At 49.2% G+C, this 26283-nt stretch overlaps 1 protein-coding gene and 1 long non-coding RNA gene across 2 annotated transcripts in view; one reads left to right on the top strand and one right to left on the bottom strand.

Moving 5' to 3' along the window:
- The first annotated feature begins 2315 nt into the window (after positions 1-2315).
- Positions 2316-26283, top strand: part of LOC308057212 — a 173124-nt gene continuing 149156 nt past the window's right edge. The window contains exon 1 of the long non-coding RNA XR_013925178.1: positions 2316-2874. This is a non-coding gene — a long non-coding RNA (uncharacterized lncRNA). The remainder of the gene's footprint in view (positions 2875-26283) is intronic.
- LOC308057225 (olfactory receptor 14C36-like) lies at positions 16424-20643 on the bottom strand. Its single transcript, XM_080411345.1, has one exon. The coding sequence runs from the start codon at positions 20599-20601 to the stop codon at positions 19666-19668; it is 936 nt and encodes a 311-aa protein (XP_080267471.1). The 5' UTR covers positions 20602-20643; the 3' UTR covers positions 16424-19665.

Genomic DNA, 26283 nt, shown 5'->3' with positions numbered 1-26283 from the left:
GTTCCTGAACCAGGTCACCGCGCGCCTGCGAAGGCAACAGGGGAATTGAGAGGATGTTAGAAGCCTTGAAAGGGCAAGTTCTAAATGTACCATGACTGCGAAAAAAAAAAAGCAGAGTGAAGAAGCATGAGTTATGCCTGAAGAAGTATCTTCAAGTACCCTCAAAGACCTTTCCCAGGCCTGACAAAAGCCCAGGGGATTACTGGCAAATAGACTTTTCCCAAGTTACTGCAGAAATTGGGTATCAGTATCTTTTAGTCATGACAGATGCTTTTTCAGGCTGGCTGGAAGCTTTCCCTTGCCGCACCAATAAGAAGTGTCATTAGTGTAAGTTCAGAGATAATACTGTGAGAAACTATGGACTAGAGTATTGTTTATTAAGATTTATGTTAAGCTCAATGTAAAGTTTAGGCAACAAAAGATATGAAAACGCTTATGCAAACAGCTACCAGACACTGCTTGTGTAAGATAAGATAACCGCAATACACAAACTAAACCAGACACCAGGGCAAACAACCCCATATAAGGACATATGAGTGAGGGGTCAACTATGGGACAAAGGAAGAAGACCACCAGGAGGCAGAAAACGACCCCCTAACAACAACTGAAGCATGACTCCACTACCTCATGAACACGGAAGTAAAGATGTATAAAAAGGGACTGTTTGAACTGCTCAGGACGGCAGTTGGCAGAGCGCAGACTCCCCTGTCGTCCAGCGCTGTTTTGCTCATATTCTACTTGCTATAATTAAGAAAATTTTAATTGGATTATGATCCATTGCGGTCTCAATTTATAACAATTTCTGGTGCTGTGACTCGGATAAGGAACAGTGGGCTTTGGTCCTCCGGGGAGGCGCCCCGCGACATTTCGCGGCCCCGCGACCAACAGCTTACTCCAACCTTACCGACGAACCTAAATTCTAGAATAATGCGCAAAGGAGAAACCGGTAAAATCCCATAAAAATTCTGTGCACGGGAGTCCGGACGAAGACGCAGGACGCGTAAGTATATTGCGAATTTGTTCGCAGGGTTTGCCGTTCGGGCGGGATTGGGTTTCCTGGAATATAACGAGTGAGAGGTTCGATATACTGAACCAAGCGAGTGTGGACTCTTAAGTACTGCGTTTCCCATCTCCCGCGAGGGACTGGGCCAGGAACAAGGGGAGCGAGTGAGTGTATGTTTGTGGATATTCCAATAGATGGGGGCGAAGGGCAGCAAGCCTTCGAATCCCATGGGAAGGGTACCCACTGTACCTAAGAATACCCCTCTGGCATATATCTTAGACAATTGGAGATATTTCCCTGGAACCCTAGGGAAAGATAAGCAGAAAATGATAGAATATTGTACTAAGATATGGGGAGGGAAGAAGATTTCTAAAAATGTCTTTTAGCCAGTCTATGGGTCAGAAGAAGATTGGGTAAGACAGCAATTAAACCTCTGGGTTAATAATAATAATAATAATAATAAAAAAAAAAAAACTTAACCCGGAGGAGAGTCAATATGCGGAAGTGTGGCTAGAAAGACCGGGAGCTAGATTTTACCCGCTGAATGAAATAAAAACTAAACAAAAGAAAAAGTAGGAAGAGTTAGACGAAACCCTTCTAACCCCCCCTCCTTACGCTCCTCCTCCTGCTCCCGCAGCCTCTCCAGAGGTCCCCAGAGCGCCCACTCCCCCACCAGAGTCGGAACAAGGGTCTCCCCCTCTTCCTAGACGCGTAACTAGAAGTCAAAAAGGGGCAGCTCAAATATACCCCCTAAGAGAAATGCCCATGGGGGGACCTCAACCTGTGATCGGATATATTTCTGTGCCTCTAAATTCGGCTGGCCTACGAGATTTTAAAAGGACCGAGGTGGGAAACTTAATTGAGGACCCACTCGGAGTGGCAGAAAGATTAAATCAATTTCTGGGACCAAACCTTTATACTTGGGATAAGATGCAATCTATCCTTTGTCAATTATTTACTACCGAGGAAACCCAGGGACCCCAAGCAGATATTAAATGGCCACTCCAAAGACCTAATTGGGATAATCAGGATCCGGTGCATAGAACTCATATGCAGGACCTGAGAACTATAGTAATTCAGGGGATTAGAGAAGCAGTACCCCGTGGCCAGAATATCAATAAAGCATTTAATGAAATGCAAAAGAAAGATGAGAGCCCCACTGAGTGGCTGGAACGACTGAGGAAAGCCCTTCAGCTGTACTCTGGGGTAAATCCAGACAACCCTTTAGGGCAAGCGCTCCTCAAAACTCAGTTTGTGGCAAAATCATGGGAAAAACTTTAGCGGAACACTTCAACAGGAGAGGACAGATAAGGGTAAAAGAAATAATTAAGCAAGAAAAGCAGATGGCCAGCAAGGGCATAAATTACCTCAGACTGATAAGAACACTGCAAATGAGCAAAAGGTGAAAAGTACACCATGAGGAAGACCTACAGCCTTCCTCCCATAGACCACTGCCCACATTCTAAAGACCCCGGCCCACAATTTTTGGAAGAATGTGCGCAAGTGTGAAAGACTGATAAGCTAATTAGCATACGAAGCGAGGGTAGGCGGGTTCAGGTAATGAATATGTATAGGCGTTAATGGAATATTCATTGTTTCATTATATAAATATAAGATAATCTGCCCCTCTGGGTGTGTACGATTGGTGGAAAGATCCCCCGTACGCCCGGCGCCGACAATAAAGAATGCTTAATCACTAAGAAATTCTGAAGACGTTCTTTGAAACAATCTGGCACCCCAGATGGGACGGCTCTCTGCCTGACCGTAGGACCCGCTGGGAAGTGGACTCCCTTGGGTACCCCCGGGATTTTCCCAGAGGGACTCCCCAACTCATCGGATCACTGCGGAGGCAGACAAGAATCCCATCTCCTGTAAGTGATAGTATTCTTTATTGCTGTATTCTGGTATTACCAGTAATCTGGGGTTACCCGTAAGACGGGAAAATTGATTTCCGCAGGGTAACATCTGGGTATGCTTGGGAACTAGTTTCTCAAGTATACGTCTGGTCTGGAAAACTCAGGTATACTTCTGTGGCTGACACCCTAAGTATACTTCTGGTTCTGTTTGGGTTTTATCGGCATTTAATTGCCATCTAGAATCTGGCAAGTTTGCTTATAAAGCTTATTTGCTGCAGTGTTGCTTATTTTGGTTACCGGATTTATGGAATGTGGAATTTGACTTTAATAATTGTTACTGTGATTTTGGCTATATTTTTGATAATAATAGTGAGCTCTTGGTGTTGCTGTAGAAAGATACCTGTGTGTTGCATTTTGTAAGTAGTAATTCTGTAAGTGATAAGTGTGTTCTGTGAGTGTAAGCTGGGAAAAATGGGAGGAAAGCAGAGTGGTGGGATTTTAAAGAAAAATCCGTTAGGGTGTGTTTTGAGTCACTGGAGGGATATTGGAGGGTCTGCTGGTGGAAATGTGAATAAGAAAACATTGATAAAGTACTGCAATCAATGGTGACCACTTTATAAGCTGGAAGGTGGGGAAAAGTTGCCTTGTAATGGAACTATAAATTATAATACTTTGCTGCAGTACGGAGAGAAGGAAAATGGGATGAAGTAATGTGTGCTGATATGTTTGTGTGACAGAAGGAGTGTGGGATTAACACCACCTGATCTTTGATTATGGCTCTAGAAAAGGATAGAAAAAAAACAAACAAACAAAAAACCAAAAACCTGAGACCTAAACTAAAAGGATGTTCTTGTTGAAATATTTGTGTAAAAAAATAGAGAGAGCTCAGGTTGTGGTTCTTTCTGTGCAGCAACCAGAATGAAACACGTTGTAAGATAAAAAACTTGTGCTAATGTATGTAAGATCTGAAGCCGGGGGGGGTGGAGAGACAAAAACCCTGTGAAAGTGTTAAAGTATTGGGGTGAGTTTGTACAAACCCCCGTACCCCCCCGAAGGTGCGGCTGAGTCACGCTGGACGCATGGCAGGGTGTTTGCTATTTGCCTGCGAAGGCTGATATGTAATAACACAGACTTAAAGCAACAAGTAGCAGATTTGCATTCAGGGTAAGAAAGAGTTAAAATAGAAGTGCTGCTGCAGAGGCAGGCTTGTGTAACCTGCAGAGCAGGAACAGCATCTCCTGCCCCGAATCCTCCTGATGGTGGGGAGGAGGGGGTTGCTGTTGCTGACGATTGAGCAGAAGGACCTGACAATGTCACCCCGATTGCTGCAGCATTTGCAGCACAACAGGACCAGTAACGGCCCCTCTAGGCCAGGCAGGGGGTCTGAGGAGAGTAAAGGTGAATCTCTGATGGGGAAATTTAGATGTTTGAAAGTTAGTTGTGAATAGGACTGGATAAAGGTTCGAGTTGATTTTTACTAAGGTAATCGTGATGTAGAAAAGTTGGTGAATACAAAACCAACTTATTTGGTGTTAAACTTCAGTGAAAAGAATTTGTTACAGTTGTGGGAGCTGCTGGCCACCAGGAAAATATCCTGAAACCTTTAAAGTAAATGTTGAGCTTATCTTTAATTCAACAGAAAAGTGGAAGAAAGGACCTCCCTGAAGTAAAAGAAATCTTTAACCAGGTATATCTGGAAGCAAATTCCAGGTAAGGGGAAAAATGCTTTCCCTGTTACAGTAGAAATGATAAACGGGAGGCCTGCCTAGTTCAGGTAAAACAATATCCCTTGGTCAGCAAGGCTGTGGGGATATTGGCAGAAAAACTGAAATAAAATACACTCTGTAGTAGTTCTACTAATGTAAATCTGTGTCTTACCATGACTGTGACTTGTTATGGGATGTGCAGATGAAACTCTGCATTGACAACAAAGTACAAGGAATAAGGTTGGTCAGGTGCCTCCTACCACAATCAAGGGCAAGACTGGGTTGGCCTCTGTGTTTGCCACCAAGAAGGATCTTGAGCTCTGCTGCTGGCTGCAACCCAGTAGGCGTTGAGCGGTGGGAACATATGCCATGCCAGACCTTGATGTGAGGAATGGCCCCCTCTGTTATAAGAGGGTCGTCCAGGAAGGAAGAACATAAGATGGCCCATTAAGGCACTGATTTGGAAATTGGAAACCGCCTGGCCGACCATGAAGCCATACAAGTAGCAGAGGAGGTAGGAAAGGAGGAATTATCCTTAATACCAGATGGTAAAATCCAAACTGTAAGTACAGATCAGGAGCCAAATTATTCTAAAGAAAACTTAAAGGTCATTCAGGACATGAATGATAAAATAAATAAGTGGACTTATTTGAGGGATGGTCGTATAGTGGTACCACCCAATTTAATATGGACCACAGCCGTAATAGAACATAATAAGATGCATTGGGGAGCTGATAATTTATATAAAAGTCTAAATCAGAAATTGATAGGGCAGAACTTGTATACTGTAATAAAACAGGTGACTCAGCGATGTGAAATGTGTTTGAAAATTAGCCAGGGCAACAGTGGCAAGTTGATTTTTCCAGACTCCCAAGAATTGGGGGGGTACCAATATTTATTAAATGAATGGACACCCCAACGTATCATACAGTATTATAGGCCTGCAACTTGGAATCCTAATGAACTTATTAACGGTGCTCGAGAACCTATCTACAATCTGAATCATATCATTCGTCTACAGGCTGTCTTGGAAATTATTACTAATCAAACAGCTAAAGCTTTTGACGTGAAATGCAATTTATCAACACAGGATGGTTCTCGATTACCTGCTAGCCGAAGAAGGAGGTGTTTGTGGTAAAGTAAATGTTTCCAATTGTTGTTTGAAAATTGATGACAATGGTGAGGTAGTTAAACAAATCACATCAGAGATAGGGAAGTTAGCCCATGTTCCCGTCCCAACTTGGAAAGACGAATATTGACTTGTTTTCCTGGCTTCTCGGGAGCCCCTGGGTAAAACAAATCCTATTTTATTTGTTATGTGGATTAGCCATCTTATTGTTTTTGCCATGTGCTGTTCCATGTTTTATAAGATTAATTCAACACATTATAATGGTTTCACCCGATGGCGTTAAACAAATGCGAGTAGCATGACAATTTATTAACATTTTAATAGCCAACAAGAATTTGGAAACAATTGACTCTTAACATTTCAGATAACAATGTAGGCTGAGTAAGAAAAAAAATAGAATAGCAGCAAAAACAACCGCCAGGAACGCATAGATGAGGATATGGTAACGCCTTTTATACTTTTCCACCTCCGCCATAAGTTCTTGACATGAGACAACAGAAAAATGCACCCTCTGCCTAAACAGCAACAGGAAGAAAAAAGTTTTGATCTTCTTTCTAATGAACCATATAGGTTAAACGTTTTGAGAACACTCACCTTACAGAATGTTCAGAGGGCGAAATGTCCACTCTAGACCCTTCTTCCCTGGCAGGTGACGTGGTGGTCTGGTGGTAAGAAAACCTTACATTGAAAACAGGGACCTGTCATTTGGCCATAGTGCCATAAATGTTACCATTAACAGACTTACAGGAGTGGTAAGCTCGGGAAAGGGGTTTGGGACTTCATCTGGGTACGCAGTAGCCATTGTTGATCACGCCAATGGTCCGTGTATACCTTTGAACATGCGCATGCGCGATTTTAAAACCCCACAGAATGTGTTGGAAAAATCTGGAAAGACCGCGCATGCGAAATCCCTATAGTCTAGCCATGATAGTGACGCATGTAAAAAAAAAAAAGGGAATGTGTTAAGAAAAAGTGTTATTTTTAAGTTTTGGTTTTGTATGTTATTATTATGTGTATTACCCAATTATGCCTATTGTAGTTGTGACGTATTACCTTGTGAGTGTTACGATAAATGTTGGGATTGTGGAAAAAGGTTTGCTTGCAGTGCCGAGAATGAAAGTAGCGTCTAATAAACAATAATAGGATAAAAAGAAAAAGGGGGGATTGTGAGAAACTATGGACTAGGGTATTGTTTATTAAGATTTATGTTAAGCTCAATGTAAAGGTTAGGCAACAAAAGATATGAAAACGCTTATGCAAACAGCTACCAGACACCGCTTGTGTAAGATAAGATAACCGCAATACACAAACTAAACCAGACACCGCTGGTGCAAGATAAGATAACCGCAATACACAAACTAAACCAGACACCGCTGATGCAAGATAAGATAACCACCAGATGTCCAGGAACCGACAGAAACAGGGTAATGAGACAAAGGAGGAAGACCAGCAGGAGGCAGAAAACGACCCCCCTAACAACAAAAGCATGACTCCACTACCTCATGAACACGGAAGTAAAGATGTATAAAAAGGGACTGTTTGAACTGCTCAGTACGGCAGTTGGTGGAGCGCAGACTCCCCTGCCGTCCAGCGCTGTTTTTGCTCATATTCTACTTGCTATAATTAATAAAATTTTAATTGGATTATGATCCGTTGTGGTCTCAATTTATAACACATCTACCTCCAGGATGCTTCCTTTTCTCTCTGGAGGTACTTGAGGAATTCCTTCTTTAGCCAAGGATCTCTCTTGGCATGTCTGCTTGATTTCCTGCTTCTCGGTATGGACAGTTCTGCTTGGGAAATGCTTTCCTGAATGACCAGCCGTACACAGCTCTGCTGTCCTTGAGTGCTGCTGCCCATGGGACTACCACTACAAGTCCCCTGAAGAGGCTAAAGTCTTCTCCCACTATTTCATGAGCACTACAGCCAGGGCTGACACTGGTTTTCACTCCCTCAGCAGCACTGCCTGTTTGGCAAGGACCAGATTCAGGTGAGCGTCACCTTTGTTGGCCTGACACCTGTGCAAAGAATTTGTCTCAAGAGACCCCCGACACCAGCTGGACGGTGTGTATCCTGCTGTGCTCCCCTTCCAGAAAGTGTCAGGGTCATGAAGTCCCCAGTAAGAGCTGGGATCATGGACTTGCAGACTTCCTTGGCTTGCTTAGATAAGCCTTTCTCCACTGCCGTACCCTGAGTGCGGGCGCTGTGTCTCCCACCAGGATGGCACACTAACCGGCCTCTCGCTGACACTCTCCTGCAAGGGCTCACCCAACCTGCTGCACACCCCGTAGAGGAGATCCGCACGGGCAACAAGTGCCTGCACACGGAGGGCATCCCCTCCTCAGCTTCCTGGCCTGTCCCTCGTGAAAAGCCCACACCTTCCCCTGCCGCACCACTGTGACCTGTCCCACCACCCCTCAGGATTTAGTTCATCAATAGCATGATTTACTCCATCCATATCCAGCACGATGACAGCAGGTGGAAGTCCAGCTCCTCCTGCCTGTGCCCCAGGCCCAAGCCATCGGTGCGCTTTTGGGCTGCAGCACCTCAGCCATAGCGCTGGGGCCACGCTCAGGCTTCTCTCGGGCAAAGCTGGTACCAAGCGCCCCCAAGCCAGCGTATGCCCGTGCTGTGCTGGAGACCAGAGACCTGCTGGAGTGGGTGGCGGTGGCAATCTAAGCGCACCGGCAGAGGAAGCCCTGCCCTCTGCAAGGCCAGAAAAGCAGTGCTGGGCTCTGCAGCCCTGGCAGAAGAAGGCTTGGCTAGCTGCAGTGCTGCTGAGGCCCCTGAAGGCCTGTGGGGGAGGGGAGGCTGACCTCCAGGAGGACATGGTGCTGCTGAAAATGTGCTTCAGTTTGGGTATGCTGTGATCCAGGAACACTGTGAGAACCATGCACTGGTTCTTTGATGGTATCTTCACGGGGCTGAGCAAAGGATTGTTGGAATAAGTACCAGTGGAGTGTGGGAGTAGCCAGGTGATTGGAACCCCCACTGTGATGGGCTTCCTGTTCATGGACCAGCTGGATGAACTTGGGTCAGACCGTGACGCACTGCAGGGCTGGGATTCAGTTGCTGGTTGACAGAAACCAAAGCTACCTGAGGTGCCACCTGGGCTTCCTCAACGGAACCATATTCCTGACAATAAAGATTTGGATGCCCACGTTCTTATGTTGCAGAAGGAAGCCGAGCTCCATTAGATACCAGAAGCAGTTACAAATGCTGCAATACCTCTTGTACGGGCTTCAGGAACACCAGGGCAACCCCAAGCAGGGGAACCAGTAATCATCCAGCTGAAGCCAAATGCCAGACCAGCAAGTCAAAAGCTGTACCCAGTTAAACTGCAAGTCAGGAAAGGGTTGGAGTCATTAATTGAACAGATCACAGATTTTGGGTTACTAAGAGAATGCCAATCAGAACATAACACTCCAGTATTACCAGCCAGGAAGCCAAATTCAGAAGAATATAAACTGGTGCAAGATTCAAGAGCTATAAATCCAGCTGTGCAAGATGTCCATGAGGCAGTAGCACACCCGTATGCCCTCCTGACCACCCTGAAGGAGAATGAGGAATGGTTTACTGTATGAGATGTGAAGATGCCTTCTTCTGCCTTGTGCTGGCTGCTGCCAGTCACCAGTCGGTTGGTTTTAAATGGGAAAGCCCTGAAACTGGTCGAGAAACCCAGCTGTGCAGGGCTGTATGACTGCAAGGAGTTAAAAATAGTCCTACAGTCTTTGGAAATCAATTAGCCAGTGAGTTGGAAAGCTGGCAAAAGAGGTATGAAAATGTCGCCTTGCTGCAATAGGTAGGTGACATACTGCTAGCAACCAGTAGTAAAGAAGATTCTATATCAAGGACCTCCTAAACTTTGGGGGCTAGCAGGGTACAAAGTACCCTGGGAAAAGGCAGAGACCACCCCAGAAGAAGCAACCAATTGGGGATTTACAATTTCCCTGGGCCTGCAGAGTCTTGGAGCTGGAGGAAGAGGGCCATTTGTCAAATCCCAGAAGCCAAATGAAAACAAGAGCTCAGAGCATCCCTGGGAATGGCCGGGTGGTGTCACTTACGGATAATGAATTTGGGACTCATTGCCAAGCTTTTATATGAAGCTGTCGGAGGAAACGGAAACCCCCTTGTCTGGACTCAGGAGTGCAGAGATGCATTTACGGAATGGAAACGGACTGGAATGAGTGCTCCAGCTCTAGGCCTCCCAAACCTAGAAAACCCATTGGAACTCTTGTGCATGAAAGGTGACACGTTGCCTTAGGAGTGTAGGTCCAGAGACCGGAACCATGGAGCAGAGCCGTGGGGAGCTTTTCCAAACAGCTGGACAGTGTCAGTAAAGGACGGCCAACCTGTCCGCGCACGGTGGCAGCTACAGTATTACCGGTGCAAGAGGCCCAGGAACTGACACCTGGGTAAAAATGACATGATCTCAGTGGCAAAGAAGAAGTAACTCATGGTTGTTTAAAGACAATGGCAGAGGTATATTCTAGCCGAGTGGAATTAAAAGGCACGCCAACAGAAAATGCAGACTGGGACTTATTTGTTGGTGGTAGTAGTTTTTTGCGAAATGGGACCCAAAGAGCAGGATATGTGGTGGTAACTATCAGAGAGAGAAGAGAAAGCAAAGTCCTCTCATCTGACACGTGGGCCCAAGAGGCAGAACTCACAGCCTTACTAAGGGCACTGGCATTATTATCAACAGACAAGGCTTTTTTAATGAATGGACATATTTGAAATTTGCCTTTGGAATAGACCATGCCGATGGGGCTGTTGGAAAGAAAGAAAGAAAGAAAGAAAGAGGACTCTGAACCTCTCAAGGATCCCCAGCCAAATTATGAGGCAAAGACCCAACAATCATTTCAGGTGACCAGCTGACCCAGGGTGCTGGCAATTATGCATCACAAACTGCAGCACCTTGGAGATAGTTCGGTGCATTTAGGACAGCAAGTGGCAGATCAAGCAAGGAAAGAAGCAGCTGAAAGTGAAATACTGCTAGTCCTGCCAGAGAAATGGCAGAAATTAGGACCTAAGAGCCCACAGGATCCACCAGAAAACAATCACTTGGCTAATATACTGAAGGCAACCCAAATCACGGATGATGGGTGACTCCTTCGCATCAACTAACATTTACAGGGGGAATTATGTGTGAATTGGCTAAAAGGAAGCACCAAGAAACTCCCTGGGGAATTGAGAGGATGTTAGAAGCCTTGAAAGGGCAACTTCTAAATGTACCATGACTGCGAAAAAAAAAAAAAGCAGAGTGAAGAAGCATGAGTTATGCCTGAAGAAGTATCTTCACGTACCCCCAAAGACCTTTCCCAGGGCTGACAAAGCCCAGGGGATTACTGGCAAATAGACTTTTTCCAAGTTACTGCAGCAAATTGGGTATCAGTATCTTTTAGTCATGAGAGATGCTTTTTCAGGCTGGCTGGAAGCTTTCCCTTGCCGCACCAATAAGAAGTATCATAAGTGTAAGTTCAGAGATAATACTGAGATTTGGGGTACCCATAGGACTTTCTTTGGGTGTTGGGGTCCACACTTGGTAGTAGAAGCCCTTCAACTTTTAGCTAAACTAGAAGGTGTAAAATGGGATCTCCACACTCCATGGAGACCTCAATCAAGCGGGAAAGTAGAAAGAATGAAGCAAAGCCTGAAAGGACAGATGAGTAAAATTTGCCAAGAACCTCGGAGAGAGCAGTCAGATGCTTTTCCCTCAGCGTTGCTACAGATACAGGATCCAGCATAAACGGAAGGAGAGACTTTGGAAAGGATTCATGGTAAACCTTGCCAGGTGACAGAAATGGGACTGAATCCCAAAATAATAGAAGGGAAACATGGCTTAAAAGAGTATGTTCAGTCTCTAGGAAAGGTCCTGTCCTCTCTCCAGAGGTACCTCACTGTGAGCGCAGATCTGTCCCTGGACGTGCCCGTACATCACTACCAACCCAGAGATTGCGTGTATCTTAGAACATGGATGGATGAACCGTTGAAGAGAAGTGAAAGGACCTTTCCAGATTTTGCTCAGCACCTACGCTGCTGTCAGGCCTGAAGGAGTCACTCCATGGACGTGCCATAGCAGGGTTTAACCAGCCACATCACCAGAATGGACTGTCAAGCAACAAAAAACCTTTATGCTTGAAACTACCTCCAGAATCATGAAGTTCTAGGTTCAGGATCTTGCATTGTTGCCAGACAGCATATAAGTGAATGACTGAAATGCGACCCCAGATAAGACTGGGCTGTCTACAGGGAAGCTGGAGTCTGCTACTTGCCTCTCCTTTGTAGATATATGTTGAAACCTGTTTTACAGATGTATAGAATTTGGCCTGTGATGTGGTATGCTAAATCCTCAGCTTGGGTGGGACCGGGAGGAGTCATGGACATGGAATACTCATTTGAAAATGGTGGAAGGATCGATGAATGTTTTTAAGAAGAGTGATTGTTGGGTAGGTACCCATTTCCCTGAATGTCCTCATGCGGGAATGCCTGTAGCTGGTATCCCCATCCCATGTGGGACTAGTGGGAGTAACTTGTGGCTAAGACCAAAATACACTCATTGGAACGAGACTGACCTCCAGACCTGGGCAATACTGAATCCACACTCAGTGCGAAGTGTGTTACTAAAATGAAGCCAAGACACACCAAAATGGAACTCTGCTCTTTGTGGGGCCCTACCCACATTGTGATTGCTCAATGCAATTCATGAAGCTGTCAGAACTAACTAGCAGTGGGTACTGGAACGTTCCACTGGGCACTGGGTGTTGCTGGATATGTGCCAGTGTAGCACAAAAAGTGTTACCACCAAGATGGTTGGGTAGATGTACACGGGGAGGGATTTTTCCTGATATGACTGACTGAGACACTGGACAACAGTCGGTGGTGAACAACTTACCTGCGGAGATACAGGCGGAATCAACCACCCTTTACAGAGAGACCCACTGGGTTTCACTCTTCTGCTGGGTGGTTTATTCCTTGGCGAGGGGCTGCTGAATTGGGGAAGGCAGTTGTTGCAGAATGGCTGTGTGATCACGCTTGCGACGAGCGAGGGAAAGCAAGCAGCCGACTCAGTGTGAGTGATAAAGCAAGCTTCGATTTATTACGGCGCGATTATGTCTTATATACAGTTCCAGTTAATTATGCCTACAAGTCATCTGCTGATTGGCTAAGCTCTAAAGGGTTACATTTTCATACGTCCTCCTACTTGCGGTTTCTGCGGATAGCTAGCTACATATATTTTTTTCTCTCTTGTCTACGCGAATTCCTCAAAGTTATTTACAACATTAGGCACAAGGTCAGTGCCTTTCTCAGCTTCCTTATCAGCATGCCTCAGCACAGCTGCAAGGCCTGCTTCAGCTAACTTACGCTAACTTTGTTTCACAAAGATCTTTAAGGGAGTCATGGCCGTGATCACACAGCCATTCTGCAACAGCAGTGATAAAGAGATCCACAGGAGTGGAAGAGATGACCAAGGACACTGCAGGTGCCATAAAAGTTTTGCAGGAAGACCTTTCAGAAACAGCTCCTATAGCTGTGCAAAACAGAATGGCACTAGTTATAAAGTTGGTATCTCAAGGTGGAGTCTCTACTATTGTTAATACCATTTGTGAGCATGTAGATGAATGTGGAAGAATTTCTACTGACTTCCAAGAGATTTGGAAATGACATCATGTTTTGCATGAGATCCAGAAGGTCAACACCTCATATGGATTTCTGACTTACCTCTATGGATTAAGAAGTTAACTTTCACATACCTTCCTCCTCTTACTCTTTGGTCATACCTGTCCCTCTCACCTACCTAGTTTCTGCTTTGAGCTTCATGGAGTTAAAGTTTGATGCCTTTCAGTAATCTCCCTAATACTCCCTATAGGCAACACTTCAGCAGTGGTGATGATAGACCTCATGTGGATCTGCTTGAACTTACCATAAATCAGATGAGAAGTCTAATTTATTATTTATTAGATAGTATTATTTTTCCCCTAGTTTAAAAAAAAAAAAAAACAACCAACAAACACGTTCTATTGCTATTTGCCCCCAGGTCTCTATGGGAAGCAGGTAGTAATTGCTGCAAAGACCCTGCAATGTTCATCTGCAGAGTTGGTTAGAGAAGTCTGATGTCAAGTGATGTAAGTGCCATGGGGCTGAGGAAAGATATCACAGCGCTGGAGAGGTAAGGAGCAAGGCTACCCACACAGTGTTTAGCTCCGAGGACTGCTTTTCCACCTGGCCACAGCTCCTCAGGGGACACTCTGCATTAATAGTAATTGGACAAGTGTTCTGTCTTCATCAAAGTGCTCATTGCCTGCCTTCTTCTTTCACTGTACTGCTGAAACTTATCTCATGAAGTGTAGGAGCCAAACTTGAAGACCAGATGGCCCTGATGGAGGAGACTGGGCTTGTCAGGGCGTTCTGCCTCGTCATGAGCCCAGGGTGTCTGTGGTGCTGTGGACTTCAGGTGTTCAGAGGAGACTGAAGAAACCTCTCAAGAACACCAAGTCAGGAGCAAAGCCCACAGCCCCTGGAAGCGTTAATGGGCCCCGCTGAGGGCCATGGCTGAGAAAGCCTCCCCATGGCCTTGTTAGAGCCCATCCTTGGAGGCTGTGAGGGCAGGAAGGCAAAGGCGCTGTGCAAGCAGCTCTGCTGCTGAGCAAAGCCTTGGCTTGCTTGATGAAGCAGAAAGGCCAAGCCGTGACCTGCAGCCTGTGGGGAGGTCGGTGCTGTCCCTCACACAGGGCTCAGGGCTCTTCCTGGGGACCATGGAAGGTGGGCATCCAATGCCCAGTGAAGGACAGCAATGGCACAGCAACTTCCAGCTTCCCCACGGGGCCGCAAGGAGGCAACGATGACCCCATGCTGTGAGGACATCATGTCTTGTCATGGCCCTCAGAGGCAGAGACAGCTGCCACAGCCAAGGGGACACAGACCTGGGTTCTACTGGTGCCTTCCAGTCTTTCCCGTGCCCTCTGCCATCCCCACCATAGGCTGTCCTGCATGCTTGGAGCCCTGCCCCTGTTGCCCTGCAGGCTGTAGGCACCATCTCGCTGCCCTGCCTTGCTCTCACCCCAACATTGCCATACCTTCGCTGAGGTACCTCCACTCTCACCGGCTGTTCCTTGAAACACAAACCATGGGCTGATCCAGGCTCCCTCTGGCTGAGCCCTCGCACCGCAGCAGGACCCCTGCAGTGACAGTTCTTCCTGCTGAGCTCCAGTCTCTGCTTTCCTAGTTGAAACTTGGTGACATTTTTTCCTCTCTCCTGCTGTTTTCCCCTGCCCAGGAAAGGTTTACCATCTCAGAAAATACCCTTCCAGCAGGGAATGCAGCCAGGAAGCCTTTTCTTATGCTCTGCTCTCTCACCAGAGAGAAGGAATACTCACATGGTCTCCCAAACCACATAACTTTTACAGATCTGCTAATCAGTTAGAATTAATTAACTTTATTTTATTTTATAGAATAATTTTAATAGAAATATAGAGGAATAAGGAATATATTTTAATGAAGCTAGTAGTCGCACAACAAAAGCCTCTATGAAAACCTCTACACAGCCCTGCACCAAGGCCAAAAGAATAGGTCAGCATCACCTAGTAGAAATGATTAAAACTTAGACAATAGACTTAAGATTCAAGATGATTGAAGATAATTGGATACAGTATTTACAGGTAGACTGGGAGAATGCATTGAAACATCAGAATGTCGAATTAATGGGACTGGGACATACTGGAACAACTTATAGTAACCTTCCAAGAAACCGTGAACTTTAGTAAAAGGTAATTCCCGCAGGGGGAGATCGCGACCACCGACTCATATATCACCTACCCAAACGTACCCCAGACCCATTCCTAGACTTTTCTAACCTTTGCTGCGCAGAATCAGATTTGGGAGGAGGGTATGTTAGTGATTTCCAGGAAACATTATGATTATGCACGAATATTTAATGAATATGCATGAATAAGTTCTATATATGGCGTATGATTTTGAAGCTTGGTGTGTGTTGATCATGAGAGGACTCACTCTCACACCCGGCCGTCAATAAAGAAGTGTCTGCTTATCTACATCACATTGGTGTTGATAAGTTCTTCATTCCAAGTTTTCGGTAACAGTATGATCTTCTTTGCTAAAAGGGGTGATGGAGGAGGAACGGCAGTGCCTTCCAGTTCTTAGGAAGATTTAAGGCCTCTGGGAAAGATCTGAAGGTAACAGTTTTGCTCCCCCCTTTCAGTCTCTGACACCCAGAAGCCTGACCTGCTCCTCCTTCCCGTCTTCCCATCAAGTGATGAAGGGATGGGAAGAAAGGAAGAAGAAAGGCCCTAGGACTTGGAGGGCCATAAAGTCCTTTCATTGGCCACGCCATCAAGAATCAAGCTGGGATGTGAGCCTGAAAATTTTGATTCAACAAGGTCCATGGACAGGCAAGACTTTGTCTACGGTTGTGCCTAGACACCCACACACCTACAGCATAGATCATGCTGTGGCTGAAACTCCTGCCTGGCTTCAATGACCTCCTGGAGCCACGGACAAAGCTTTGGGTGGAGCCACCAGTTAAGCTGGTCAGGGCCAGGAAGGCCTAGGGATACCCTCAGGGTCCATGGGACATCACCTGCCAGGGCCCTCAGCAGGCCAGGTCCTCCTTCCCTCCTGCCCCAGGGCTGTGCTGCTCTCCTTACCCACATGCCTGGGCATCAGGGAGAGTACAATTTCATAGTCACTACAACCAAGGTGGCACTGGTCTTTACAGGCCTAAGCAGCTCTTCCTCTCTGGGGAGCCCCAGGTGTAGACGAGCATCAGACTGGGTGGTCTGTTGGTCATGGGGAACTTGCCCACAAGCCCCTGGGCTCCTGGCATCCTTGCTTACCTGTGCAGTGATCACCAAGGAGACGGATTCCCCCAGAAGAGCCAGGCTCTGTGATCCACAGGTTTCCTCAGGTCATTTCAAGAAGACATTGTTCATGCCTCACCCTGACTGTATGACCTGTCACTCTGTCCTGCCTCGGGCTGGCATGGAGTGCATGTTCTTCACAGCAGCCCTTCTGGTGCTGTGCTTTGCGTCTCTTCCTAGGGCAGCGCTGACCACGCACCAGTGTTTTGGCCACCGCTGCAGAGTAATCACCAAGGCTTCTCTTTCTCACACTCTGCCTGCGCTACAAGGAGACTGGGGGGATGCAAGAAGCTGGGACAGCTGACCCCCATGACCACAGGGATATTGCCTATCCCAGGACGTTGTGCTCATCAATAACAGCTCGGGGAAAGGAGGATGAAAAGAGAACGTTTGTGGTCGTGGCATTTGTCCTCCCGTGTCACTGACAGATGTGCTGAAGAGCAGCTCTTATGGGGATGGCTGAACCCCTGCTGCCCATGGCAAGGAGTGAGCGAATTGCTCATGTTGCTCCTTGCACACACAAAGCTTTTGCTTCTCCTATTGAACTGTCTTTGTCCTGACCTGTGAGTTTTCCTCTGATCCTCTCCTCCATCACGCTGGGCATGGAAGGGTCAGTGAGCAACAGATTCTGAACGTTTGGGTGCTGGCCAGGGGCAAACCACAACCACAACTAATTCCTACCACCCACAAGCAGCTGGGAGAGGTCTCAGGATCAATAGCCCTTGTTCTCATGGGGGACTTCAGCCTACAGGACGTTCACTGGAAACACAAGACGGAGGAGAGGAAACAGTCTAGGAGGTTCCTGCAGTGTGTGGAAGAGACTTTCCTGACACAGCTGGTCAGTGAGCCAGGCAGGAGAGATGTCCCACTGGACTTGCTGCTTCCAGACAGGGAAGGACTGGTGGGTGATCGTTGTAAGAACATCCTGGGCATAGCGGTGATGAGATGAGAGAGTTTTCAAGTCTCAGAGAAGTAAGGATGGTGGTCAGCAGGACCGCTACCTGGCTCTTCTAAAGGGCCAATTTCAAGCTGTTTAAGAGCCTGGTTGGCAGACCCAGTTTGAGGACAGTTCTGAAGGGCCAAGGGGTCCAGAAGGCTGGACATTCTTCAAGAAGATAGAGTTGTAGGCACAGGAGCAGGTTGTGCACATGTGCCGATACACAAGCTGGCAGGGAAGGAGACCGGCCTGGCTGAGGGGAGAGCTTTGGCTGGAGCTCAGGAGAAGAGGGAGAGTTTAGCACCTTTGGAAGAACGGGCAGGCAAGTCTGGATGACTAGAAGGATGTTGCGAGGTTGTGTGGAGTGACGATTAGAGAGGCAAGAGCCCAGTGAGAACTCAGGCTGGCCACTGACCTAAAAGATCACAAAAAAATGTTTTTGCAAATACATAGAAACCAAGGGAGGGCCCAGGAGAATCTTCATCCTTGATTGGATTTGGCAAAGAGCATTGCCACAAAGGGTGGGGAAAAGGCTGAGGTGCTTCATGCTTTTGTTGCCTCAGTCTTTAATAATAAGACCAGCTTCCCCCTAGGGACTCAGCCCCCGGAGCTGGAAACGAGGGATGAGGAAGGGCAGAATGATGTCCCACAATCCAGGAGGAAATGGGTATGTATCTGCTGCTCCACATGGTTGTGCACAAATCTCTGGGGCTGGAGGGAATCCACCCGGGGGTTCTGAGGGAGCTAGCGGAGGTGCTGGCCAAGCTGGTCTCCCTTATCTACCAGCAATCTGGGCTAACTGGGGAGGTCCCAGAAGACTGAGGTTTACCCAATGTGGTGCCCACCTACAAGACAGGCAGGAAGGAACTTCTGGAGAACTAGATGCCTACCAGCCTGACCTTGGTGCCAGGGAAGTTATGGAGCAGATCATGTGATTGCCACCATATGGCACGTGCAGCACAACTGGGGATGAGGCCCAGCAAGTGTGGGATTATGAAAGGCAGGTCCTACCTGACAAACCTGATCTCCTTCTATGACAAGATGACCTGCCAGTGGATGAGGGAAAGCCTGTGGGTCTATCTTTTCCAACCTAGATTTTTCTATGCATCCATGATACTGCAAGCCTACCTAGAAAAGTTGCTGAGCGAGCTGGTCTAGCTGACCCTGCCTCAATTGGAGGGTTAGGCTAGATCATCTCCATAGGTCCTGTCCAAGCTCAACTGTTCTGTGAGTGTCAAGAAGAAAAAATTGACCGAATGAAATGGACAGAACCATGCCTTGACAAGAAATTCTTTGGCATCCCCTGGACAGGACCCATGCTGAGAAGGGGAAAAGTGTAAAGCAGAAGGAATGGCAGAGGCAAATGTTATGTACTGTCACCCTCCATTTCCTACCTCCCATAAGACTCTTGGGACCAGAATGAGCTGAAGAATTGAGAATGAAGCAGCAATTTGAGCCTGGCAAAAATTTAGCAGGATGGGGGAATAGTCCTTAGTATTTTGATCATACTCATTATTGGAACGTATTTTTAAACTGAATTAGAGATTGGGAGGTATTCTCTCTGTCTTTATCTTGACCCATGAGCATATTTAATGTGTCCACCTTGGAGCTCCCCAGCACACAAGAGACCCTGAGAGATTGGAGCAAGTCCTGCAGAGGCCAGAAGACTGGTTGGGGCCTGGAGCACATTATGGGCAAGGAAAGGCTGAGAGAGATGGCTTTTTGAGAAATTCTTCAGGGCTAAACATGGGAGCAAGGTGCCAGGCCAGTGGGTGGGATCTCAATCAATGGCCTGTTTCCATATTTCTCTAAAAAAGGCCATGAGCACCTGATGGAGCTGGAGCTGTCTGAGAACAGGCTCAGCGGAGAGACCATCTGTGGCAAAGAGGCTTTGGAAGACGAGCCCAACGTCCAGGTATCTGAACTGACGAAATCCATTTTATTACAGAGATGAGAGATGAAATCCAAACTGTACCGTTGTACCTCCCAGACATACAATTAAAAGGTTTCATGGTCAGGCAGGCTGGCATCATGCTTTGGGGAAGAGGAGAGGCTGTAAACATTGTGGGACAGAAGAGATTGTCACAGATGAAATGTCCAAACCACAGAGGCATACTGATAACAAATGGAAAAGCCTTGTGTAGAGACACAGGCAGCTTATTGCTTCTGAGAGAGACATGAATGCATCAGCTTCTTCAATGTGTCCTTGAGCTCCTGGTTCCTCATGCTGTAGATGAGGGGGTTCAGTGCTGGAGGCACCACCGAGTACAGAACTGCCACCACCAGGTCCAGCGATGGGGAGGAGATGGAGGGGGGCTTCAGGTGGGCAAATGTGCCAGTGCTGACAAAGAGGGAGACCACGGCCAGGTGAGGGAGGCACGTGGAAAAGGCTTTGTGCCGTCCCTGCTCAGAGGGGATCCTCAGCACAGCCCTGAAGATCTGCATGTAAGACAGAACAATGAAAACAAAACACCCAAAGAATAAAGTGGCACCAGCCACAATTAGCCCCACTTCCCTGAGGTAGGTGTGTGAGCAGGAGAGCTTGAGGATCTGTGGGATTTCACAGAAGACCTGTCCCAGGGCATTGCCTTGGCAGAGCGGCAGTGACAGTGTATTGGCCGTGTGCAGCGCAGCATAGAGAAACCCACTGGCCCAGGCAGCTGCTGCCATGTGGACACAAGCTCTGCTGCCCAGCAGGGTCCCGTAGCGCAGGGGCTGGCAGATGGCCACAAAGCGGTCATAGGCCATGACGGTGAGGAGAGAACACTCTGCTGAAAGGAAAAAGACAATCAGGAAGAGCTGTGCAGCACATCCTGAGTAGGAGATGTCCCTGGTGTCCCAGAGGGAGCTGGCCATGGCTTTGGGGACAATAGTGGAGATGGAGCCCAGGTCGAGGAGGGAGAGGTTGAGGAGGAAGAAGTACATGGGGGTGTGCAGGTGCTGGTCACAGACTACGGTGGTGATGATGAGTCCGTTGGCCATGAGGGCAGCCAGGTAGATGCCCAGGGAGAGCCAGAAGTGCAAGAGCTGCAGCTCCCGCGTGTCTGCCAATGCCAGGAGGAGGAACTGGGTGATGGAGCTGCTGTTGGACATCTGCTGCCTCTGAGCATGGGGACCTGCTCAAGGAGGAAAGATAGCAAGTCAGAGGATACTTCTGTGAGCCAACTGAAAGCTGTTTCTTCTAGACCCTTTCCTGCTGCCCCCTGTCCCCGCCTCTGCCGTTCCGAGGAGAGCTCCCTTCCGAGCCGTGGCTGGAGCTGTGCTGAGTGCTGGCCGAGTGTGCTGTGAGGAGCAGGGGCTGTGCCCGCTGGCTGCCCAGCAGTGAGCCCTGCTCTGCAGCAGGGGCTTCATGGGAACCCTGGGGGCAGGGGCCAGTCCTGGCCTTGCCCTGGCTCAGCCCAAACTGCTCCCAGCGCAGAAGGGCCTGTCAGCATCGGCTCTGCCCGTGCTGAGCAACGGCCATGGCCAGAGTCAGGTCAGGAGGGCTTTGTGCTGTGCTCAGGGAGAGCAGAGTGAGTGCTGAGAGGCAAGGGGACTGTCTGTGCCTGAGGGCAGAGGCAGGCACTCTGCTCTCTCCATCCCTCTCCTTCCCAGCTGCCCGGCAATTGCTCCTTTCTTAGATGGAGAGTGATCACACTGCCATGTTACCCTGACAAGCAGCCAGGCACCGCTGAGAGCAGAGGGATCCACTGCAGAGAACAAAATGCCTCATCCCTTACCGAAGGCTCAGCACCACACTGCTATCCAAGGACACCCAGGGCTCACTCTGTGCCCTGGAAGCAGCACAGACCTTGGGTGGACACCCCAGAATGATGTTTAAGGGTCCTGACCATGTGAACTTCTTAAAGGAGACTCAGCTCCTCCCCCAGCCTCACAGACTGCATTGCCCACAGCATCACTGGTTAGGGGAAAGCTGGGACACCTCCATGCTAGAGGACATGTCTGCACAGGAGGACCCACAAGGTCTGCGCCTGAGCCTGCAGCTGAACCCCCTATTGCCAGAGAGCCTGTCTGCAATGCCAATAGCATCTGAGCAAGGCCAGGAGAGAGACAAAGGGACACTCGGGAACTCCTTCCCCTTGCCCAGCCCGGCACACCACCTCCCACACAGCAGCAGTGCAGGACAGTCACCCTCAGGCTCTGCTCAGCGAGAAATGGCAGCGTGGCAGCAGGAGAGATGCACTTCATCCCTTCTGCTGCTCTGCTGGACCAGGGGGTGTTGAAACACATGAAACCAACGGTCTAAAGGCTGTGCTGGGTGGGAGAGGAGAGCAGAGGTGTGTTGCTCAGGGAAGGCACCTGCACGGCAGACCATGGCCAGGAGGTGCCCCTATCTGCCCTGCATCAGGGTTCCCTTCAGCATCTCCCCCCTCCCTGCCCAGGGCTCTGCTGCCTGCAGCTGTCCCTGCCAGCAGCTCTTTCTCTGGCCCCAGGGCTCTTCCCTGCCAGCGCTCACAGAGCCCAGCTCAGCCCCTGTGTGCCCAGCTCTGCCCTGCAGCCGCTCTCTGTCTGCAGGCAGGAACAAACAGCTCCCCCAAAGCCTGAGGGAAAAGGAGAGCTGATGCTGGTTTCATCTGCAGCGTGCTGGGGAGGGAAGGCACTTGCTCAGCTTCCTCATCAACCTCCCTGTGATGCTTTCAGCATCTCAGCCCCTGCTCTGACCTGCACAGCTGAGTTTCCATTGCACCAAGGGAGCCACGGAAAAGTGGCAGCAGAGATTCAGGCAAGCACAGAGCCAAGCAGTGAACCCCTGCCCTGAACGTGCTCATGGAAAGTCCCCTTGGAAATGACCTGGAGATGTGAACAGCTCTGATATATGCAGCACCAACACAAAATCACTGAGACCTTGTCCTGCTGGGGGTCGCTCCCTCCACGCCACCTTTTGTCCGCAGCAGCACAGGAGCTCCCCGGCAGGCTGAGAGCTGCCCCTGGCAGGCGGCAGAGCCCCTGCCCCAGCACACAGCCCCCGCGGCTGCAGGGACCCTGCTGGCAAGGACAGCCCTGGGCACCCCTGCCTGCACAGCCACCTTCACAGCCCTGCAGCCGGCCCTGGCACAAGGCAGCCCACATGCCCTGGCCCTCCCACGCTGCAGCAGGGAAGCCCTGCTCTGCAGCACACTGGCCTCCTCCACAGCAAAAGGCTCCCACACGGTCCCACAGGCTGGGGGGGCCCCAGCTGCTGCAGACCCGGCTAGCAACTGCAGAGGCATTGCCCTGCAGCCACACACTTACCGGCTCAAGGGCTCTGCAGATTTCTCCAGCAGGGAGCTCTCAGCAGCCTCCCACCAAGGGCTGCTTTTGAGCTCTCCCTGCCTCCCTCCTCTGCCCCTCGGGGCTCCCTCCAGCTGTCCCTGGGGCTGCAGGGGAACCTGCTGGGCAGCAGGATGAGGCAATCCCTCATGGGCCTTGCCTCACCTGGGGGGACACACTTATTTCCAGCACTGGCAATTCCCTTACTAGAAAAAGTTTTCTGCATGAGTATCAACTTTTGTTAACCCATTCCTAGACAGGACACCAGGAAGACTGCAGCAAAGGATCCAAGTACTCCTAAAGGAGCGTGTGTGTACGTGTGTGTCTGGTGGTTCTGCAGGCAGGGCGGGGAGGATGTCCTCAGTGCTTCAGTAAGCCCTGCAGAGCCCATTGCAGCACTTCATTGCACAGTCCGAGGGCTCAAGACTCAGCTCTCCTTTGCCCAGGCCACGTCTCTGCTCTGAAGCAAAGCCTTTGCACCCACGGGCTCGGGGACACTTGGTGCCAGGTTGCCCTGTGGCCAGGCAGAGCTGGGCTGGTGCCACAGCTGGGGGGCTTCAGCCCAGATGTGCAGCAGTGCCCTCAGCCAGGGGCCCACGCAGAGGCAGCTGGAGCCCGTCCTGTTGCAGACAGAGCTGTGACACTGAGGGAACCAAGTGCCAGGGCAGGTGGCAGAGCTCAGCACAGCTGCTGGGCAAGGACAGCAGCCTCCAACAGGTCCAACATTGAAAATGGAGTTTATGCTTGTGGGGCAATTCCAGGGCACCCGAAGGAGCGTTCCCTCCTTCTGCACAGGCCACAGCCTGCCAGTGTGTGACCTGGGGCCTGCACTCTGCTGCTCTCCTGCCTCACTCCCCCTGGGAGATGAGACTCCACCGTTTCTTTGCTCCTAGAACCAAGGTGGACACGAATGATGCAGGGTTTCAGATCCAGGGGAGCATCACAGCTGCTGGCCCATCTGGCAGCTGTGCTAGAATGCCGATGCAAAGAACCTGCAGACACCTAAAGGAGCATTGTCACTGTGCTGCCCTGTGACTGTCGGTGGGTGGTTACTTGACCACTGGCTTGCAGGATCCCACCAAGCCTCTGTCTCGCTGCTCCCCTCCTTCTTCACTCCCCTTGATGTCTATAGGGTTGTTCTCTCACATAATTCTCACTCCTCTCCCGTTGTGTTTGGTCCTTTCTGCCATAGGGTATCACAGAGGTGCCACTAGAATTGCTTATTGGCTCAGGTTTGGGCAGGGGCTGGTCCCTTTTGGAGTCAAATGAAAGTGGCTGTTATGGCCATGGAGTCAGCTCTTGGTCTCTTCTCACCTCTGCCAGCCCTACAGACACCTCCAAACCACTCCCAAACCCCTGCCATGTCAACACAGAGGATCTCTAAATTCCCCAAGAAGATGTGAGGTTATTGATCCTAAGGCTTCCTCACGCTGCTTAAATAAGACTTTTGCCCTTCCTCTCCCTGATTTAGGTTATTTCAGAGCAGAGTTACCCTGAACCACACCTGTGTCACCTGGGCCAAGCTCAGACATGTAACAACAAAAATAACAATGGGTACCAAGTGTCCAAGGTCACACGCCAGCAAGATATTTTGCTGCAGCACATGCTGGGGTGGTGGGCAGAGGTCACTGTGAAGGTGAAATGAGATGTCCCTAAGGAGAGCAATCCATGCTGTCCCTGGGACCAGAGACATGCAGGGCTGGACTGTGCAGTGCTGCAGGAGAAGGCATTGCTGCCAGTGATGCCTCTGCAGCCCCAGAGGACATGTGGTTCCGGTGAACCTCATACCCAGAAAGGACAAGGTGCTTTTGATTGTGTCCTTGGCCATGGACATCCCGTGATGCAGGGACACTTTGAAAATCATTGGTCTGTTTCTCTATTGCCTAACCACGATGAAAGTGATGACTTTCAACAGTGCTGGCTAACTGGGGAGGCCCAAGAAGGCTGAATGTTAGTCAAGTGGTGCCCACCTACAGGAAGGGTAGGAGGGAGGATCGGGATAACTACAGGCCTGTCAACCTGATCTTAGTGCCAGGGAAGGTTGTGGAGCTGATCATCCTGAGCGCCATCGCACAGGAGCCGCAGGAAAACCAGGAGGTCAGGACCAGCCTGCATGGGTTTATGAAAGGCAGGTCCTGCCTGATGAACCTGATCTCCTGCTGGGACAAGGTGACCTGCCCAGTAGATGAGGGAAAGGCTGTGCATGCTGTCTACCTGGACCTTAGGAAAGCCTTTTGGCTCCACCTCCCACTGCATTCTCCTGGAGAAACTGGCTGCTCATGGCTTCGGTGGGTGTTCTCCATGCTGGATTAGAGCTGGCTGGACAGCCAAGCCCCAAGAGGGGGAGTAAATGGAGTGACATCCAGGTGACAGCCCATAAGGAGTGGTGTTCCCCAGGGCTCAGTGCTGGGGCCAGTCCTGTTTCAGAACTTTATCAACAATCCAGACACGGGGATTGAGTGCACCCACAGTGATTTTTTGTACAACATCAAGTTGGGTGGCAGTGCTGATGTCCTTGAGGGCAGGAAGGCTCTACAGAAGAATCTGGACAGGTTGGACCTTTCAAGTGAGTCCAGTTGTATGAAGTTCAACCAGGAGAAGTGCCAGTTCTGTACGTGGGTCACAACAGCCCCACACAAGGCTACAGGCTTGGGCCAGAGTGGCTGGAAGGCTGCCTGCTGGGGAAGCACCCTGAGGGTGAGGGTTGACAGACGGTTGAGCATGAGCCAGCAGTTGTGTGCAGATGACCAAAAAGGCCAATAGCATCCTGTCTGGTATCAGAAAGAGCGTGGCCAGCAGGACCAGGGCAGTGATGGACCCCCTGTACTCGGCACTGCTGAAGTCAAACCTCAAACAACATGTTTCTGTTTTGGGCTCCTCACTTCAAGAGAAACGTTGAGGTCCTGGAGCATTTCCAGAGAAGGGCAACAAAACTGGTGAAGGGTCTGGATCCCTGCTTGGATGAAGAGTGACTGAGGGGACTTGAGTTGTTTAGTGTGGGTAGTAGGAGGCTCAGGGGGGACCTTACTGCTCTCTAGAAGTACCTGAAAGGAGGTTGTAGATGGGGTGGGTAGGAGTCTTCTGCCAGATAACAAGTGACAGGACAAGAGGCAAGAGCCTCAAGTTACACCAGGAGAGGTTCAGATTGGATATGAGGAAAAACATCTTCACTGCTAAGGTACTCAAGCATTGGAACCAGGGAGCTGGTGGAATCGCCAGCCCTGGAGGTGTTTCAATAGAGGTAGATGCAATTCTTCATGGCATGATTTAGTGATGGAATTGGCCGTCCTGAGTTTACATTTGGATTTGATGATCTTTAAGGTCTTTTCCAAGCTAAATGATTCTCTGTTTCTGTGCTTCTATGATATTGCAAGCCTACCTAGACAAGTTGCTGAGAAAGTTGGTTTAGGTGACCCTGCCTCAGCTGGAGGGGTGGACGCGATGACCTCCAGAGGTCAGTCCAACCTGAAAAAACACCATAGAGCTATAAAGGCATATATAAATTGTGTCAACACAAATAGAGGG

Source organism: Falco punctatus (assembly GCF_963210335.1).
Source record: "Falco punctatus genome assembly, contig: scaffold_40, whole genome shotgun sequence".
Taxonomy (NCBI): domain Eukaryota; kingdom Metazoa; phylum Chordata; class Aves; order Falconiformes; family Falconidae; genus Falco; species Falco punctatus.
Note: the sequence above shows the minus strand (reverse complement) of the source record. Positions and strands in the feature narration are given on the sequence as shown.